General features: G+C 38.8%; 5 protein-coding genes across 8 annotated transcripts; 3 read left to right on the top strand and 2 right to left on the bottom strand.

Annotated features, from left to right (window-relative positions):
• Positions 1–262: 262 nt before the first annotated feature.
• On the bottom strand, positions 263–628 carry LOC109155684 (rapid alkalinization factor 23-like). Its single transcript, XM_019303304.1, has one exon. The coding sequence runs from the start codon at positions 626–628 to the stop codon at positions 263–265; it is 366 nt and encodes a 121-aa protein (XP_019158849.1).
• A 3,933-nt stretch (positions 629–4,561) lies between these two features.
• Positions 4,562–4,942, top strand: LOC109155683 (B-box domain protein 30-like). Its single transcript, XM_019303303.1, has one exon. It carries the CDS (start codon positions 4,562–4,564, stop codon positions 4,940–4,942), a length of 381 nt encoding a protein of 126 aa, XP_019158848.1.
• A 1,373-nt stretch (positions 4,943–6,315) lies between these two features.
• LOC109155841 lies at positions 6,316–8,568 on the top strand. The gene is made up of 3 exons (XM_019303508.1): positions 6,316–7,270; positions 7,442–7,975; positions 8,064–8,568. The coding sequence occupies exons 1-3, from the start codon at positions 6,482–6,484 to the stop codon at positions 8,172–8,174; spliced, it is 1,434 nt and encodes a 477-aa protein (XP_019159053.1). The 5' UTR covers positions 6,316–6,481; the 3' UTR covers positions 8,175–8,568.
• Positions 8,569–9,122: 554 nt separating this feature from the next.
• Positions 9,123–11,338, top strand: LOC109156140. 2 transcript variants are annotated; one of them, XM_019303993.1, is made up of 3 exons: positions 9,123–10,096; positions 10,171–10,729; positions 10,771–11,054. In XM_019303993.1, coding segments are annotated over exons 1-3 (1,332 nt in total). In that variant the 5' UTR covers positions 9,123–9,325; the 3' UTR covers positions 10,773–11,054. The 2 variants fall into 2 exon arrangements, with proteins under 2 accessions (XP_019159538.1, XP_019159537.1); XM_019303992.1 differs by having other exon boundaries at positions 9,127–10,096; positions 10,171–10,704; positions 10,930–11,338.
• Positions 11,339–11,396: 58 nt separating this feature from the next.
• On the bottom strand, positions 11,397–15,639 carry LOC109156139 (protein SIEVE ELEMENT OCCLUSION B-like). 3 transcript variants are annotated; one of them, XM_019303988.1, is made up of 9 exons: positions 15,263–15,639; positions 15,054–15,127; positions 14,530–14,772; positions 14,278–14,361; positions 13,735–14,168; positions 13,535–13,611; positions 13,258–13,382; positions 12,634–13,131; positions 11,397–12,311 (listed from the first exon to the last, which is right to left on the bottom strand). In XM_019303988.1, the coding sequence occupies exons 3-9, from the start codon at positions 14,707–14,709 to the stop codon at positions 11,733–11,735; spliced, it is 1,977 nt and encodes a 658-aa protein (XP_019159533.1). In that variant the 5' UTR covers positions 14,710–14,772; positions 15,054–15,127; positions 15,263–15,639; the 3' UTR covers positions 11,397–11,732. The 3 variants fall into 3 exon arrangements, with proteins under 3 accessions (XP_019159533.1, XP_019159536.1, XP_019159534.1); XM_019303991.1 differs by lacking the exon at positions 14,530–14,772 and having other exon boundaries at positions 15,263–15,638; XM_019303989.1 differs by lacking the exons at positions 15,054–15,127; positions 15,263–15,639 and having other exon boundaries at positions 14,530–15,010.
• Between the last annotated feature and the right edge of the window lie 236 nt (positions 15,640–15,875).

Raw genomic sequence — 15,875 nt, 5'->3', positions numbered from 1 at the left:
ATAGAAATTGGATAGGAATCTTAATTTATTTATTTAATAATATAAAAAATAATATATAATCCTTCCCTTCCCATTCCAAAGATGAAGGATACCAATGAAGAAATCGGAATATAATTCAAGAGATGGGATATATATAATAATATAAATAATAAAGCTTGAATTTTTTTTTTTTCTTGCATGGCAGCGAGCTGAGGGAGGCGAGCGGATGATGATGATTAATAATCCATGCATGCATGCAACGGCAGATGAGATGGGATAAAAATTAACGGCCTCTTCCGCCGCATCTGGTGAAGCGGCTGCAGCCGCGGGTGTAGGGGCGGATGGGGTGGTGGGAGTGGCAAAAATAGTAAGAAGGGCCTTTCATGCCGCACGGAATTTGGTCCTTCCGCAAGACGGAGTAGCTCAAGAATCTGGTCCGGAAAAGCACTCGCCTTGAGGATTCGGAGTCCATCATCATCTCCTCCCCGTCGTCGATGTCCATTGCGCCGCCGCCGCCGCTTGCAGCTGCCGCCACGGAGGCGGGATCCAGGTTCATGCTGGATTGCGCCACCAGGGATAACGCCAGATTGGCCACAAGGAGGAGGAGGAGGAGGAGGAGGAGAGATAGCTGTGCTTTCCTAACTGCCATTTTTTTTTTTTGGTTCACGAAGGGGAGAATTGGATTGATGGATGGGCCGGCCGGTGGATCAATGGAGAATGCCATTTTTAAACCAAATTTTATGGCTTAGCTACCATTCCTCTTCAGAGGAGACAATTCAGGAGAAGCCATACATTACATACATACAACTTGTACTGTCGTCGTCATAAACTTTTTTGGGCAAATTAATCCAAAACCAAATTCAAATTATGTACTAAAATAAACTAAAGGTATATAATATTTTATTTTTTTAAAAGAATGGAGGAGTACATTCGAGATCAATAACTGATCCTCACAACATTCATCTGGCCAAGGAAGCCTAACTCATCTTCACGCAGGAGCATCTGAAATGTCCTTAGGAGGATTCTAAAACCAGCTAGACGCCTCCTTTCGCTGTATATAATATATTAATGATTATAATTACATAATTTATTAACTGAATGTATATAATATGTTAACGTCAAGTATAAATGCATAATTTATAAACTACAAATACATATATATAATATGTTAATTGTAATAAGTACATAATTTATTAATAGCACACATATATAAGTTAATTGTAATGAGTACCTAATTTATTAACTAAAAGTATATAATTTAAATTTTATTTTGAACAAATATTTGAAATATAAGATGGACTCTGATTCATGGTGTAACTTATAAGATTTTTTTTTTCTTTTTCTAGGAGGTTTTGCATAATATGTTAATGTCTATGGAGATTCAAGAAGCCCAATATCCAAATGGACCAAACCCAAAAAAAAAAAGTATTCTTTTCCCAAGCCCTATTATTATATTATATGGTTAAAAACAACTATATTTGTTTATAAATAATGTGATTAGAATGAAGTTGGGATAGATGATGAAGATGGTAAGGGTCCTTATTCCTTACTGTAATATAGAACCCTTTTCAGTACAAAAGGACATGTAATTATACATGGATTAATAAATAATTTAATTATGTGGGAGGTTGTGAGTTTGAGTCTCAGTGGAAGCGGTATTGACTTTTTATGATTTAGTAGATTGAGAAAGTAGCTATAAACAGATACTACATTGTAACAGAGTCAGTAGTACTAAAAAAAAAAAGGCTAACCATTATGAGCGAACTAATAATATTATCTAAACTTAAACGTGAAATGTTTTAGTTATTAGAGAGTAGTAGTCTTAGAGTTTTTGCTAAGAGAGGTTGTAACATACATGTCCTAAAGGTGGCGACAACGGTTTAAATCACCTTATAGTGTGCCTAGTGATCAGGAGTTCAAATTCAATAACTCTAAATACATTAAGAAATTTGAAACAATTTATCTTATTATCAATTAAACAACTCGTCTACCCGTAAATGACTTCCAAACTTGAACGAGTTGATCAAATTTAAATGGTATGATCGCATCCCAACTAAAGTATGTCAGGCCTAATAAAGTATCGACAGGATAATTTTCGGACTTAATAAAATGATTATACTAATAGTAAGTTAGTTACCTCTTTACTCATGATATATCACACGACAACAACATCATACCATTGCACGTACGGTTGCAAATGTAACCCTACACCTGGCATGTCCATGTCCATGAGTATCATTTTAAACCACCTAACACTTTTAATTTTGGCGGTCAGTGCAACAACTTACTAACAGCATGGGTAAGTACGTCGACAATAAGCTAGTGAGCTCAAATTCCATGACTAGATATTACGACAAAAATTTCAATTACTGTTCTTTTGTTCCTTGTACGCTTGTCTCGCTTAATTATACGAGTCTATATATATTGATAGTGATAATAATATGGTATTTTATTAAATATTGAATATTATGTATTTCAAAACACAATTGGGCTTGTCTTGTGATAGTTTGCTACTAATGTTGGTAGGAATTGTAGGGTGGGAGTTCAATTTCTGTCACGCTATATATTAGAGGTTTTGGTTTAGATTTGACTCTTTGTGTGGGTAGAAGTATACAGTTTTGTGTTGAATTTCGGAACTATATTAGTTTGATTTATCTTTTCATCATGAGTCCAGAAAATAAATTTATAGAGCTTATAATATAGCCCGGTAAAATAGAAAACTTATGAAAAAACAAATTGGTAGGTTGAAGTGTCTCCAACTAAAAAATCGCTTTCCAGTACGACGAAGTAGAAACAATTAAAGAAACAAAGCATAAAAGATCAAATAGAATTAAGTGGCATGTATAAGTCGAGAGGGGTTCAACTTACAGCCACAGAACCATAAAAGTTATTTTTTTCCACGTGTACAATCTACATTATTGTTGTTGTTAGGTTATTATTTGTATCTTATTGGAATGAATTCAATGAATTAGTATATCGGACCAAGAAGGATTACAAGTTAGGACTGGGTTGAAATTAGTATTTCAGAACTGGCCTAACTTAACTAATTGGGTCCAAATCCTGTTCAAGAAGATTACAAAAGGATAAGATAGATAGTTACCATCAAATTTAAGACATGTATTTTATGTTCTAATTTATTCCTAAAGCAGTACGTAATAGTATTCTATATTTACTTTTCTTAACAATATTCATTTCTTTTTATGGTTGTGTTGGCTAGCCGTTGACCACCTAATGATAAAATCGACATTCTTAAAATAGTATCAATTGTATTGGTCAGTCGACAATTACCTATGACATAAAATTAACATTATATTCTCAAAATAGTAATAGTATTCCCTATTTGTGTTGGCGAGGCGTCGTAAAACTAACATGTCCGCTATTATTTAGAAAGATTATGTGTGGACAAATTCGATCGAAAATATGTTCAGAATAATAAAATTCGTGATTTTTTTTATATACAAAAATCATACTTCACGTATTTATCCGTCTCTTTCAGGGCACGAATGATAAATTAAAGAATAGTTTGTATGGTGTAAATTTGTAATGTTGCAACCCAGAAATTTCTAAAAGATGGAATATAATATAATACATACACTTGTTTCACAAGCTAAGCCAAAGTGATATTTTAGTTGGGAGATATGCCAGTTGGCACCACTCCCAGGCGTGCACGTACCCATTGGGACAGCAGAGAGAGAGAGAGTTGGTGAAATTTCCAAGTCTTTAAAGCAGTTGAGTTCCATTGGCTTCCTTGAATAGAATTGAAGAAGAAGAAGGAGAAGAGTCAAATCATTTTTGTGATGTATATGGGACTCTCATTCTCACCTCTAATGTATGCATGTGGCCCCCACACGACTTTAATTCTTGGCCATACACCTAAATTTCTTCTTTAGTAAACTAAAATAATTGACTTATTAACCACTCACCAACAAAAATAAATCATGGCTCATAACACTCCTCCAAGCATCTCATAAAGCTTATAGCTTATTCAAGTAATATCTTATCTCATCATCCTCACCTCTCATTCATGATTCATCAACAACCTTGCTTCAATGCAATCACTACTTGCTACTAAATTACTAATTAACCCCCATATGCGATATTAAAATTAACTGACCGGATAAATCTGTAATTTAACTAACTATCAGTTTATAAATTTCTTAGTTGAGCTGAATATATTATACCAATGTAAAAGGTCAGTTAGTTAGATGGTCAGATCAGTTTGACAATCACAAGATTCTAAATTCAACTTCAAGTGAGGAGAATGACTTCTTGCTCGGAGCTGGTGTGGTCCCATTAATAATTCCCCTATATGAAATTGTAAGCAAGAAGGGGGCACCACTCAAAGATCAAAGAAAGTTGAATGGAGAAATGAGTAAAAGAGTGACCATTTGTTGTCATGTAGTAGTGGCAATCCTGTCATTCACTCATTCCAAACCACATAATAAGGACACCATTCCTTTGTTGCCATGAATTGCATGCCGAAAGAAGTAGTCCACACGTCCATCTCTCTATAAATGCCTCCCCTCTTCCCATCAATATATTCCTTCCATTTTTATCGCCAATTTTTTTCTCTAGACTAACTATGTGTAAGGGGAGAGGAGACCCAGAAAGCTGCCGGCGGCTTTCCCCTCCGGCCGCCGTCGGCCGTGTCTCCTGCGAGCTCTGCGACTCGGAGGCTTCATTGTACTGCCAAGCCGACGACGCCTTTCTTTGCCGGAAATGCGACGGCTGGGTTCACGGCGCTAACTTCTTGGCGCAGCGCCACATCAGGTGCCTCCTTTGCGGCGTGTGTCGGAGCCTCACGCAGCGGTACCTCATCGGAACCTCCGTCCAGGTGGTTCTTCCGACGATCGTCAGCTCGCCGGAGAGAAGTAGTAGTTGTAATAGTAGAGTTGAGGGTAGCCATGAAAATAGCAACAAAACCTTGTCCACAACGCTCAAGAAGCCCTTCTTGTTTCTCTGATTAAATTACACGTGTATTATATATATTATATGATTAATTAAATCTTCAAATCTTGAAGGGTTTTCTTTATACATATACATATTACTTTACCATTAATCCGTACAGTTTTCTTCTTTTTTCCCTTAATCATTTCTCCAATTATTGAGTACAGGATTACAAAATGTATATATAAAAAAAAAAACATTATTATTATTTAATTTTTATTATTATATGTGGTTATTAAAAAGAAAGCGATTGCAACTTTGCAAGGTATAGTTATAGTCTATAGAGTTGAAGTTGCGTTTGGTTAGTCATCTAAATGGGACGTGAAAATAAAGTATGCGAGGGACGTTTCTTGAAGTGTTTAAGTTAGGGATAATATCGACAAAATTAGAAATGGGTATATACTTATTTAATAATTGGATCTTAAGAATAATGTGATTCCATCAATCATGCCATTGCACCAAAATGACCATTAATCCTACTACTATTACACAATTACCATGGTAAGCCTGGATATCATAAATACAATTACTACAATTTGTAGGGTGTAATTGAGTAGAAAGGAGCTCATCTATCATTAATCAAAGGTCACTGATTCAATCTTTGATTTTGGGTATTGAATAACTTTTAAATTTCTAGGTCAGCTGTCCCACCCAATATATATGCTTACAATTCAACGAGGGGATCGAATTAATCACTGTGTCCGATGATTAAAACTCTGAACTACACTAAAAAAAAAAAAAAAAAAAAACAATTACTACCCTTCTACTATAAAAATACTCCATGATCAAAGGCAATGGGAGGATACATCTTCATCTAGCAAATTTGGTGAATCCTTACTTGCCTCTAGTTAGGTTATCTCGTCTAAAATTAACAAGTGTAGAAAATATTTTTTAAAAAGATACAAAAAGTTTTTTTTTTTTTTTGGTCGTTTTAAAGAAAAGTTATTATTATAAGAGCATCCACATTGGTTGGGAAGAATGGGGAGATAATGTAAGAGTGATTAGGAAAGAGAGTGTGGGAGAGGAGAGAAAAAAAAAAAAAACAAAACAAAAAAAAATTAAAAAAAAAAAAAGAAAGTAGTCAGACGCGTCAGGCGCGTGCAGTGCACGCGCCCGGCTTTTGCCCAAGGCTGTGCGCGAACGCGCACAGCCTTGCTTCTTCTTCTTTCTCTTTTTTTTTTTTTTTTTTTTTTTTCTGACAATCTCCCTACATTTGCAGGGAGATTATTTTTCAATTATCTCATGTCCACACTAGCTATTATCTCATGAAGGGAAGATTTAATTCTGAATTCTCCCCACAATATCCACAAGTGTGGATGGCCTAAGGTTAAGTTGGTCAAATTTTATTAAGGTTTTAAGACAAATTATTTTAAAAAATTGTGTGAATTATGAAAATAAAAACATATTTATAAAAGAGTCAAAAGGTAGCAAAGATTCTGTCTGCACCGAAGCAGTTGCCGGTCGCCGGCAATTTCATATTCTTTGTTCGGATGAAATCTTCAAAGTTCAAAGAATCTCCATTGCAGTTTGGAGTTCTGTAAGAGAGAGAGTAGACATGCACATGACGACCATCAGAGTCCTCTGTCACCTTACCGGAGTCAAAGATCTTCTTCTCTTCCTCTCCACAATCTTCATTTTTTACCTTCTTTACCTCCTCCGCCACCTCCCCATTCCCACCGCCACAACCGCCGTCACCACCATCACCACCGCCACCCCATTCCCTTGTGCCGCCACCGCGCCAGTCTCCCTCTCCCAAATTCTCTTTTCCGTTGCCGGCTCCTCTCCTTCCTTCCCTCGCCGCACACCTTACCTAAACCTCTGGTACAATCCCAACTCCACAAACGCCGTCGTTTTCCTCGATAGGCCCAATCGCTCCTTACCCGGACCGCCCGTTTTCATCTCATCCGACACTTCCCGTTTCCCTTACACCTTTCCCTCCGGCAGAAGATCAGCAATCCGCGTTGCTCGCGTCGTCAAGGACACTTTGGACCTCGAATTGAAGTCAAATTTCGATTTCTCTGATATTCGTTGGTTCGTGTTTGGGGACGACGATACCGTGTTCTTCGTCGACAACGTGGCGAGGATTCTCTCCAAGTATGATGATCGGAAGTGGTATTACATTGGGTGCCATTCCGAGAGCTACGAGCAGAACGAGAAGCACTCGTTTGATATGGCGTTTGGAGGGGGCGGGTTCGCCATTAGTGCTCCTCTGGCTAGGGTTTTAGCTAGGGTTTTGGATTCTTGTCTGTTCAGGTATCCCCATTTGTATGGTAGTGATGCCAGGATCTTTGCTTGCTTGGCTGAGCTTGGAGTTAGTTTGACTCATGAACTAGGGTTTCATCAGGTAAAGCTCCTTGCCTTCTCTTTGCTCTGGTTTAAGTGCTCTGATCAATTTAGTAAAGGTATAATCTTTATGAAATGGGTGCCATTGTATTATGTGAATTGATTAGTTAACTAAGCTGTCTAACATTTGTTGTTTGTTTGTGATTGAAATGTTGTTTTGTTATTGACACAGGTTGATGTCCGGGGAGATATTTTCGGGATGCTTTCTGCACATCCATTGGCATCTGCAGCATCCCTTCATCACTTAGATACTGTGGACCCGATTTTTCCAGGAATGTCTAAAATTCAAGCTGTTGAGCATCTTTTCGAGGCTGTTCGTGCTGATTCGGCTCGGATACTGCAGCAGAGTGTTTGTTATGACCATTCCAACGTGTTCACTGTTTCAGTTGCCTGGGGTTATGCTGTTCAGGTGTTCCAAGGGAATCGCCTTCTCCCGGATCTCCTCCAATTGCAGAGAACATTCAGACCTTGGAGGAGGGGTGGGAAGGTGTTCTCGAGCCATTATATGTTCAATACTAAAGATTTCCCTAGTGATCCATGTGAAATGCCGGTTATCTTCTACTTGAATAGCGTTCTTTCTCATACAAATGGATCCTGGACCACGTACACAAGGCACGGTGCTTGGAACTGTGAAAGAAACACTGCAATGAAGGAATTGGTTAATGTCAAAGTCTTCTCGGGGAGGCTGGATTTTGATGTTGGACAGGTCTTAATGTGGCTCCCTAAGAATCTTTATTTAACTATTGGTCTGTGTTTAATTGATTTACTAAACTAATTTGTTTCCCCTAACTCAGCTGAAGGCTCCTCGTCGCCACTGCTGTGACATTTCTTCACGAGTTAATGAAACACTGGTTATTGGCATTAGAGAATGCGGGGAAGATGAACTTATCAGAATGCAGACATAGATTTCACTTCAACACCATCATCCACCTAACCGAAAGCTTCCACAGTCTCTAAAGGACACAGCACCATGAGATCTCTGTGCCCAAATTTATGTTGTATAAGGGATGCTGGGTTTTCACATCTTTGGTCATGCACCATGATTCCATAGTTTGGTGGATAAGTGCTATTTCTCTCAAAAGCAAGACTGAGCTTCACTTCCCTAGTAAACCTTGGAAGCTTTGTTCAGATTACCTCTTAAGTTTCTTTGCTCGGCCTCTGCTATTTTCAAGGATAGTGAAGACATTTGATCCACAACCAAGGCCTTTACCACCAGCTGGTATTTGTAACTTGTATACTTTATATATGAAGAAATTTCAATTTGTGTACTCTAATGATTACGCCATCGTGTGATACTCAGTCTGCAATGTGTTTGATGCATATGTGTATGTATATAAAATCACTTGAGAGGGCAACTCTAACTAAGTTAGTCAGACCATTGATTTGGTAACACACAAGATTCGAGTTCAACTCCCAGTGGTATTGGTCTATTGGCCTTCTTAGTTTGAGTTGGTTTACCTTCTTGTGGTCCTTTGCTGACTAAGTTTATAAGGTAGAGTTTACCTCGTGCCCACTCTCGAGTAGCGGTGGCGAGTTTCCATCTTCATCCAACACAACACTTTTGTGATGCGTGGACTAATATTGGACTCTTACCTAACAACCAACTTCGGTTGGGACGCAAGTTTTGAATTGTCATGCTGAGTTGCAGTCTTCGCGGACGTAGATTTTTACCATAGTTAGGGATGGAGCACGTGGCCACCTTTACGTGAATTACAGGCCATGCCGGCGTTAAGCATGGTGGCTTTCGTGATCTTGAAACCATGATTTGAATCCCCTTTCTGGGGATGAACAAACCCCCCATATTTAGCATTGAAGTTTCCAATCACATGATTTGACTTTAGATTCTTCGACGAGAATGGGTTCTTCATCAATTTGGTCAACCAGAAACGTGTAGTCCTCGTACGCACTTCGTTAGTTCTATGTGGAGACGTAAAAGGTTGTCAAATTCATCTTGCTTTTTTGCGACGATTGCGGGCAGGTCGGTACTGTACGCCTATACAACGCCTTAATTGCCGACTCTAAACTCTTCATTTCTACTGAGATTACCAGAGGGAAAATGGTGTTTTCTCAGGCTCCGGTGAAAGTTAAACCGTCGCAAAACTTCAAGAATATCGTTCTAATCTGCTCTTCTCTCTGCGTAGTGTACCTGGTTTGTACGTTTGTTCTTGTCCCCAGCACCAATCTTCTCCACGTGTCGGTTTCTTTGCAGGATGTGTCGTCCCCTACTTCTCTGGAACACATTGTTTTCGGCATTGCGTCCAGCGAGGAATCGTGGCGGAAGAGGAAGGAGTTTGTGAAGCTATGGTGGAGGCCTAGTGGAATGAGGGGATGCGTGTTTCTTGATCGTGATGAGGTAAAGCATGAGGATAACGGCACTGATTCTCTTCCTCCGGTTTGCATTTCCGGGGACACATCCAGTTTCCGGTACACTTGCCGGGGTGGCAACCCATCTGCCATCCGCCTTGCTCGAGCGGTATCGGAAGCGGTCTCCCTCAACCATTCCGACGTCCGGTGGTTCGTGTTCGGGGACGACGACACCGTCTTCTTCCCGGATAATCTGGTGAAGACGCTGTCCAAGTATGATCACGGGCTCTGGTACTATATCGGCACCAGCTCTGAGGACGTGGTGCAGAACAGTTTCTTTTCCTTTGAAATGGCCTTTGGTGGAGCTGGTTTCGCCATCAGCTATCCTCTGGCAAAAGCTCTGGCCAAAGTCTTTGATTCTTGTCTTCACCGCTACCCTCATCTGTATGGAAGCGACGCCAGAGTTCATGCCTGTTTATCGGAGCTCGGCGTTTCATTAACACACGAGCCCGGTTTTCACCAGGTACTGTTTAGAACTTCTTTCTTTTTTGGGTGACGAGGGAAACTGGCACTTTAATGGTGTTTTTTGGAGAACAGATGGATATTCGAGGGGATGTGTTTGGATTGTTGGCGGCACATCCGCTCAGACCTCTGGTTTCTCTGCATCACATGGAGGTTTACGATCCGATCTTCCCCAACATGACGACGACCAAGGCTCTGGAGCATTTGTACAAAGCCGCCAGCATTGATCCCCACCGGATTTTGCAGCAAACGGTGTGTTATGATCGGTGGTTTTCCTGGACCATTTCGGTTTCTTGGGGCTATGCAGTGCAAATACATGGAAGCCATCTGCTTTTGCCAGATGCACTGCGAGCGCAGGAGAGTTACTCGCCATGGAGAAAGAACAAGAAGGACGTACCTTATGGCTTCGATTCCCGGGGTTATCACCCTGATCCTTGCCGCCGGCAGACGGTTTTCTACATGGATAGAGTGTCTTCTTCCCACAGAGATGGAATCACCAGCGTTTACAGGAAAATGACAACAGAAAATTGCACCTTTGACAAGGCTTCTCCCAGAAACCTTGATGAAATCAGAGTTTCTACCCAGAAGTTAGACCTCGACAGTAAAGAGGTACACACTTTCAGAACTTCGTCCTTTTCTTTTTGGATGACCGAGAAAAACCAATAGTCACTACCCAAGAGTATACACTGGGTAAATCCTGCCTAACCCTAACCAACAAAGGATTCCAATAAGATAAACCAGTCTAAGTTGCACATAGCTGACTGACACTTTTAGAGCCTCCTTAAATTCATAGCATTTTGTTCTTATTTCTGAGCCCTTTCACAATGCTTGCAGTTACTAGCACCGCGGAGGCATTGTTGCGATGTGCTGTCTTCTTCAGCAGATAAAGCTCTGGAAATCGGAATTAGAGAGTGCAAAGAAGAAGAACTAGTTTACATGCATTAATCCTATACTCACCCCTATCAATCACCATAACTAAAGACGATCAACGATTGCTCTATCTGATTGACTGCGGCAACAATGCCAGGTAAAAACAATGTATTAGCCAAACTACCTTACTTGCTATGGATACATTTTTTCTAGTTAAAGGAAGCTTTGTAATTAGCATCAGAAAAAAAAAAAAAAAAATTCAAACAAATAAAATTGTAGCGTGTTTATATACTGAAAAGTGTTGGAGTTATTGCCTCAGTCAATCAGATAAGAGTAGATGGCCTTTGGCCTGCAAGCAATTATTGCATTCATAGCATAATGTGCAAATCTTTATACTTAAAACATGCATATTATTGAATCCCAGCAAGTTCAAAAACCACAACTTATAGTAACAGATGGCATGCTCCATCACCAAAACACTATTTATACATATGGTGTTTATGATGAGGAATATCATCATATGAAATTGAGAAATAAATACACATAAGTTATGATAATCATGTGGCATCCAAAACAAAACACCACTGGAGGAAATTCACACACTAATTATAAAACAAATGAAGAAATAGTGTTGAAGATTTGGGAGTCTCAGATTACAAACAGGGGCATTCAAGATTGAGATTCTACAAGAGAATTGAAGGGTGGAAATTTGGGGTTAATGGTACCTGAAGAATCACCCCTCCCCTTTTATGGATCAGTGGACCACCTCAGCTCTCTGCCGTTGGATTAGTACTCTGTGTTTTGTTATAACCCAAGCAATGGAAGGTGACGGATTTCCTCATTGGACGACCACAGGAACTTTGGGAGCAAACTCTCATTTTGGGTATCTCTGGAAATGTTGGCAGGAAATGTAAGGTCTCACAACTCTTTGATATACAAGCATTCAAAGACTCCACAAGGCCATTCTTTTTCCACTCTTCAGGTTTGCACTTATTCAAGCAGTTGAGCATAACGTTGCCCAACGCTTTGGCCATTAAATTACTGGAGCATTTGCTGATGATTGCCCAGCCACGACGACTCCAGTGGAAGCTACACATTGTCAGGGCTCCCTCTTTGATTGGATCATGACTTTGTTCATTTGCTTGTTTGGAACGAGAAACAAATATTGCCTCAATCCTTGCCCATGTTATCCAAGCCACACTCAAGCTGTCTAGGTTAAGCATCTTCATATTATCAGAGGGAATACTCAAATCATTTGCAATATCTCCCACTCTGGCCTCGAATCTCTTGATCCATTCTATGTCTTCTCCGCCATACATGCATATGTAATTCTTCTCATCTTTAATCTGGAATTTAGAAAAAACAAATAATTCTGCTACTAGAGACTAGGCATATTAAAGGAAGTTGGGTATGAAATCATGACAAAAAAGGTCCTATTGATTTCCAATTACTACATTTCATACTTTGATACAATTTGAAATAATTATGACCAGTTGTGGTTTAGAAACAAATTGTTGGAGCAATGATAGAAAACATTAATAAATATATGAAAATTTCCACAATGGTTTATGCTCTTAAATGGACTGAAAATATGCAACTCAAGTACTAGCTAGGTATCCGAAAAGGAAGAAGACGAAAGAAAGAAATGATCAATAGCTGAGTTCTTACCCATTGATCCAACTGAGTGATCTTTTCACGACCATTAGGTTCTGATGTAAATTCAGGGAGGGGGAGCAGTAACTCTAATCTCCATGTCTGAGATTTCCAGAGCTCTGTCTCCTTGCCATCAGTGAAAGGATAAGCCTTCATGCTTCCCCAAATGAGAATCATAGGTAATGCATTTTTGTTCTCAACATTGCCATATCTATCAAATGCAACAATTATTGATCTCTTCTTGAACTCCCAACCATTCTCGATGAATTTAACAATGGTCCCATCTAGCAATTGAGGCTTCCGTACAACAAGCCATGGCATTAATTTTCGTTTCTTTTCATATGTTTCCTCATTCCAATATTTGGATTTATCCAAGAGTGGCAACCAGACAAATTGGACCTTATCTTTATGTGCAGCATGTACCCGTTTCACAGTTTCAATTTCATCTTTAGGTGGATCAAGGTTTGAAATGTATAGCAGCACTGGTTTATTCTTCAACATGTCAACCTTTTGCTGTCATTGTAGCATAAATGTTTCAGTTTGGGGTCTTCATTATGATAAATTAGCACGAATTCAAATTCATTAAGTCTAATATTCATCATATTTAGAGTTTAATTTCTAGAATTTTCTAAAACTTACTGGAATTTTTGTGTCACCATCAATAAGTGGCACGGGCATATGGTCTTCACAGCAGATCACATTTGTTAGAATGGTGATATTCTTCTGGGGGAAAAGGCTCCATAGCTTTTCAGATGTTTCTCTTTCTATAGATTCATCATGTGATTCAAGACAAAATGATTGGATTTTCCAGAACCCATTCCACATAATGGTTAGCAAAAACAATACTAAAACATTTACATTCTACAGGTCAAGAAAAAGAAAATATGATTAATAAACTGAAAATGTGAGGACATACCAATTTGTTGGTGAAACTCAGTCACTTTCTCCCCTAGATAATATAGCTCCCACTGCTCTGCGGTAGAAGATATGCTCCTAGTCACACATTTTATGGTGAAGCTAACCTCAGTATAGAACAGTTCGAAAGGTATGGAGAAGAAAATGTCAAGAGATAAATATAAAACATCAAATGTCAACAGTCAAGAATTCAAAGCGTACTCGTATCCCGTGCTGGTAAGGTTTGTGATAATGGATTGGCAAATCACAATACTCTGAATTATCCAATAGATAGCAATATGAAGTTTCGCGTTCAGATCTTCTATTGGTGTTTTAGAACTAATGTGATTAACATATAAGTACTTCACCCTCCAAATGTACTTAATCAGATCCATTGCAGCCTTGGCTAAGTTGGCAATTTTGATATAGAGCTCCTCTTTAAAAAAGTCTGCCGGCACATTCTCAAGTAATGATAGCAGTTTGGCTGTAGAATCTGTGGAGTGTTGCTCGACAAGAAGCCGAAATTCTCCATAATTGATGGCAAAAGCTGCTAAGGCAACTACTCCCTTTGCAATCCAATTCAAAGTTGAAAGAGCACCAAACATGGAGAGCACTATTTCGTTTGTGTCTTGATTCCTGTTACAGCTTCCCAATATCTGGGACACATGTTATCCATTACATTCTCATGCAAGACATTATTTAAAATTTTAATGTATACATTTCATCCTACATTATCAATTAAAAAGTATTACTCGCCCTTTTTACCTCACATGAAATGACATTTATTTTCGATGCCAAATTTTGGTGCATCTTCCCAATGGCTTCATATTGGAACTTTGGCCTTTCCTCCTAACAAATAAAATAAATGTCAGACAATGACTATACAAAGCACTGGAAAATGTATAGCTTTTTTGAGACAAATCTGTGAGTCAATAAATCAAAGCATTGGAGAGTGATGCCTGAACAATTGTGCAAAAATATCATATTAAAGATATAATTAGCGTAAATAATACTAACCGCAGAATCAGAGGACATGTTGGGAGTGTATATAATATCCTCAATGAGTTCTAGGATAGGAAGCATATTGAATTCGATGTTGTCTAGATCATAAGTAGCCTTAATTTTCTTAAGCACTGCAGTCTCCTCCATGGTAAAGATTTCGCTACTATTTGTAACTTGCTCCTTGACATTCCCCATGGTGGCAATTCTTAAGAGAGCTTAACTATGATTTCTATGGCTTCTTCAGTTGCAAAATGCGTTCTGGTTCTTATAAACGGAGGGCCAAGGCCTGGTTAGAGTGAAGCAGAATAAAGGCAATGGAACCAAATACCATGCTTCATCTAAGGTCCATCTCAAATTCCTATGACCAATACTCTTCCACATAACGAAAAAAGGCGTGATTGTAACAAGAAATAATCAATCAACAGTTTCAGTAAACTTGAAACGTCCAAAAGTAAGATTCAGAAGGATATATAATTTGCTTAGCCAGCAAGGGAAAAAGAAAGAGAGCTAAGGATCAAAAGGGCATAATATTGCTTTACCAAATCCATACATTCGCTCCGCTTTTGAGCTACGGATGATCACTGCTCTCATCTTACATTTACTTTACTGGAAACTGCAAGCAAAGAATATACGCTTTAGTTTACTTCCTTTACGCTACCAATTAGGAGCTCGAATTCTCCAAGCCTCACCATGATCCACAAACAAATGCAATTTCAAATAAATAGTGATGGAGACATGACCCTCGTACCTCATACATGGGAACAGATAGTCAACCAAGCAAGCAATGCCAGAAATGTTCTCTGGATTTCTAATTCCCTAGTAAACCAAATATGAATTTGGAGCCAGCAACAAGGACAAAGCCGCTGCTCTCTGCCAAACGACGAACATTGCGACATTTCCCCGCACAAAAGCGCCGCCGCTTTTTCTCTATCCCTCGCCCCGAACCCCCGCCAAAAATAACTTTCTGATGCGGCGGCGATCTATTGCAGAGTAAGATATACAGACCTGACAGGTTTAATATTTGATTTTTACAAATAATAATTTTCAATTAGAATTTTCTGTAAAATATTAAAGACAGTAGAAAAGAAGAAGAGTGGAAATCTGGAAACTTGAGCTATTGAACGGCTCCGAGCTCCGTCTTAGAACATCCTCAGTAGTGTGAGGTTTTCGAGCTCCAAAACATTTTTGAAGAATTTTTGTTAAGAAAGATAAAATGAGAGGGAAGAAAAAAAGAAAAGATAAAATACAAAATCAAAATTAAAAAATCTACTATATATATATATATATATATTATTATACTAATAAGAGCCCAAGAGATTTAGGGCTATAATAATTGGTAGAAAAAATGACGGTTAATTTTT

This window comes from Ipomoea nil, unplaced genomic scaffold, assembly GCF_001879475.1.
Source record: "Ipomoea nil cultivar Tokyo-kokei standard unplaced genomic scaffold, Asagao_1.1 scaffold2704, whole genome shotgun sequence".
Lineage (NCBI taxonomy): Eukaryota > Viridiplantae > Streptophyta > Magnoliopsida > Solanales > Convolvulaceae > Ipomoea > Ipomoea nil.
The sequence above is the reverse complement of the archived record's forward strand: the minus strand, read 5'-3'. Positions and strand labels throughout refer to the sequence as shown.

What these genes read in the sequence shown, in the direction of transcription:
- LOC109155683 (XM_019303303.1), top strand. Translation starts at nt 4,562, where the DNA reads ATGTGTAAGGGGAGAGGAGACCCAGAAAGCTGCCGGCGGCTTTCCCCT.
- LOC109155684 (XM_019303304.1), bottom strand. Translation starts at nt 628, where the DNA reads ATGGCAGTTAGGAAAGCACAGCTATCTCTCCTCCTCCTCCTCCTCCTC.
- LOC109155841 (XM_019303508.1), top strand. Translation starts at nt 6,482, where the DNA reads ATGCACATGACGACCATCAGAGTCCTCTGTCACCTTACCGGAGTCAAA. An exon ending in ATGAACTAGGGTTTCATCAG is followed by an intron (nt 7,271 to 7,441) that starts GTAAAGCTCCTT and finishes TTATTGACACAG; the next exon opens with GTTGATGTCCGGGGAGATAT. An exon ending in TGGATTTTGATGTTGGACAG is followed by an intron (nt 7,976 to 8,063) that starts GTCTTAATGTGG and finishes CCCCTAACTCAG; the next exon opens with CTGAAGGCTCCTCGTCGCCA.
- LOC109156140 (XM_019303992.1), top strand. Translation starts at nt 9,326, where the DNA reads ATGGTGTTTTCTCAGGCTCCGGTGAAAGTTAAACCGTCGCAAAACTTC. An exon ending in ACGAGCCCGGTTTTCACCAG is followed by an intron (nt 10,097 to 10,170) that starts GTACTGTTTAGA and finishes TTTGGAGAACAG; the next exon opens with ATGGATATTCGAGGGGATGT. An exon ending in TAGACCTCGACAGTAAAGAG is followed by an intron (nt 10,705 to 10,929) that starts GTACACACTTTC and finishes CAATGCTTGCAG; the next exon opens with TTACTAGCACCGCGGAGGCA.
- LOC109156139 (XM_019303988.1), bottom strand. Translation starts at nt 14,709, where the DNA reads ATGGGGAATGTCAAGGAGCAAGTTACAAATAGTAGCGAAATCTTTACC. An exon ending in CTTACCAGCACGGGATACGA is followed by an intron (nt 13,612 to 13,734) that starts GTACGCTTTGAA and finishes ATGTGTGACTAG; the next exon opens with GAGCATATCTTCTACCGCAG. An exon ending in TGAGTTTCACCAACAAATTG is followed by an intron (nt 13,383 to 13,534) that starts GTATGTCCTCAC and finishes ATGAATCTATAG; the next exon opens with AAAGAGAAACATCTGAAAAG.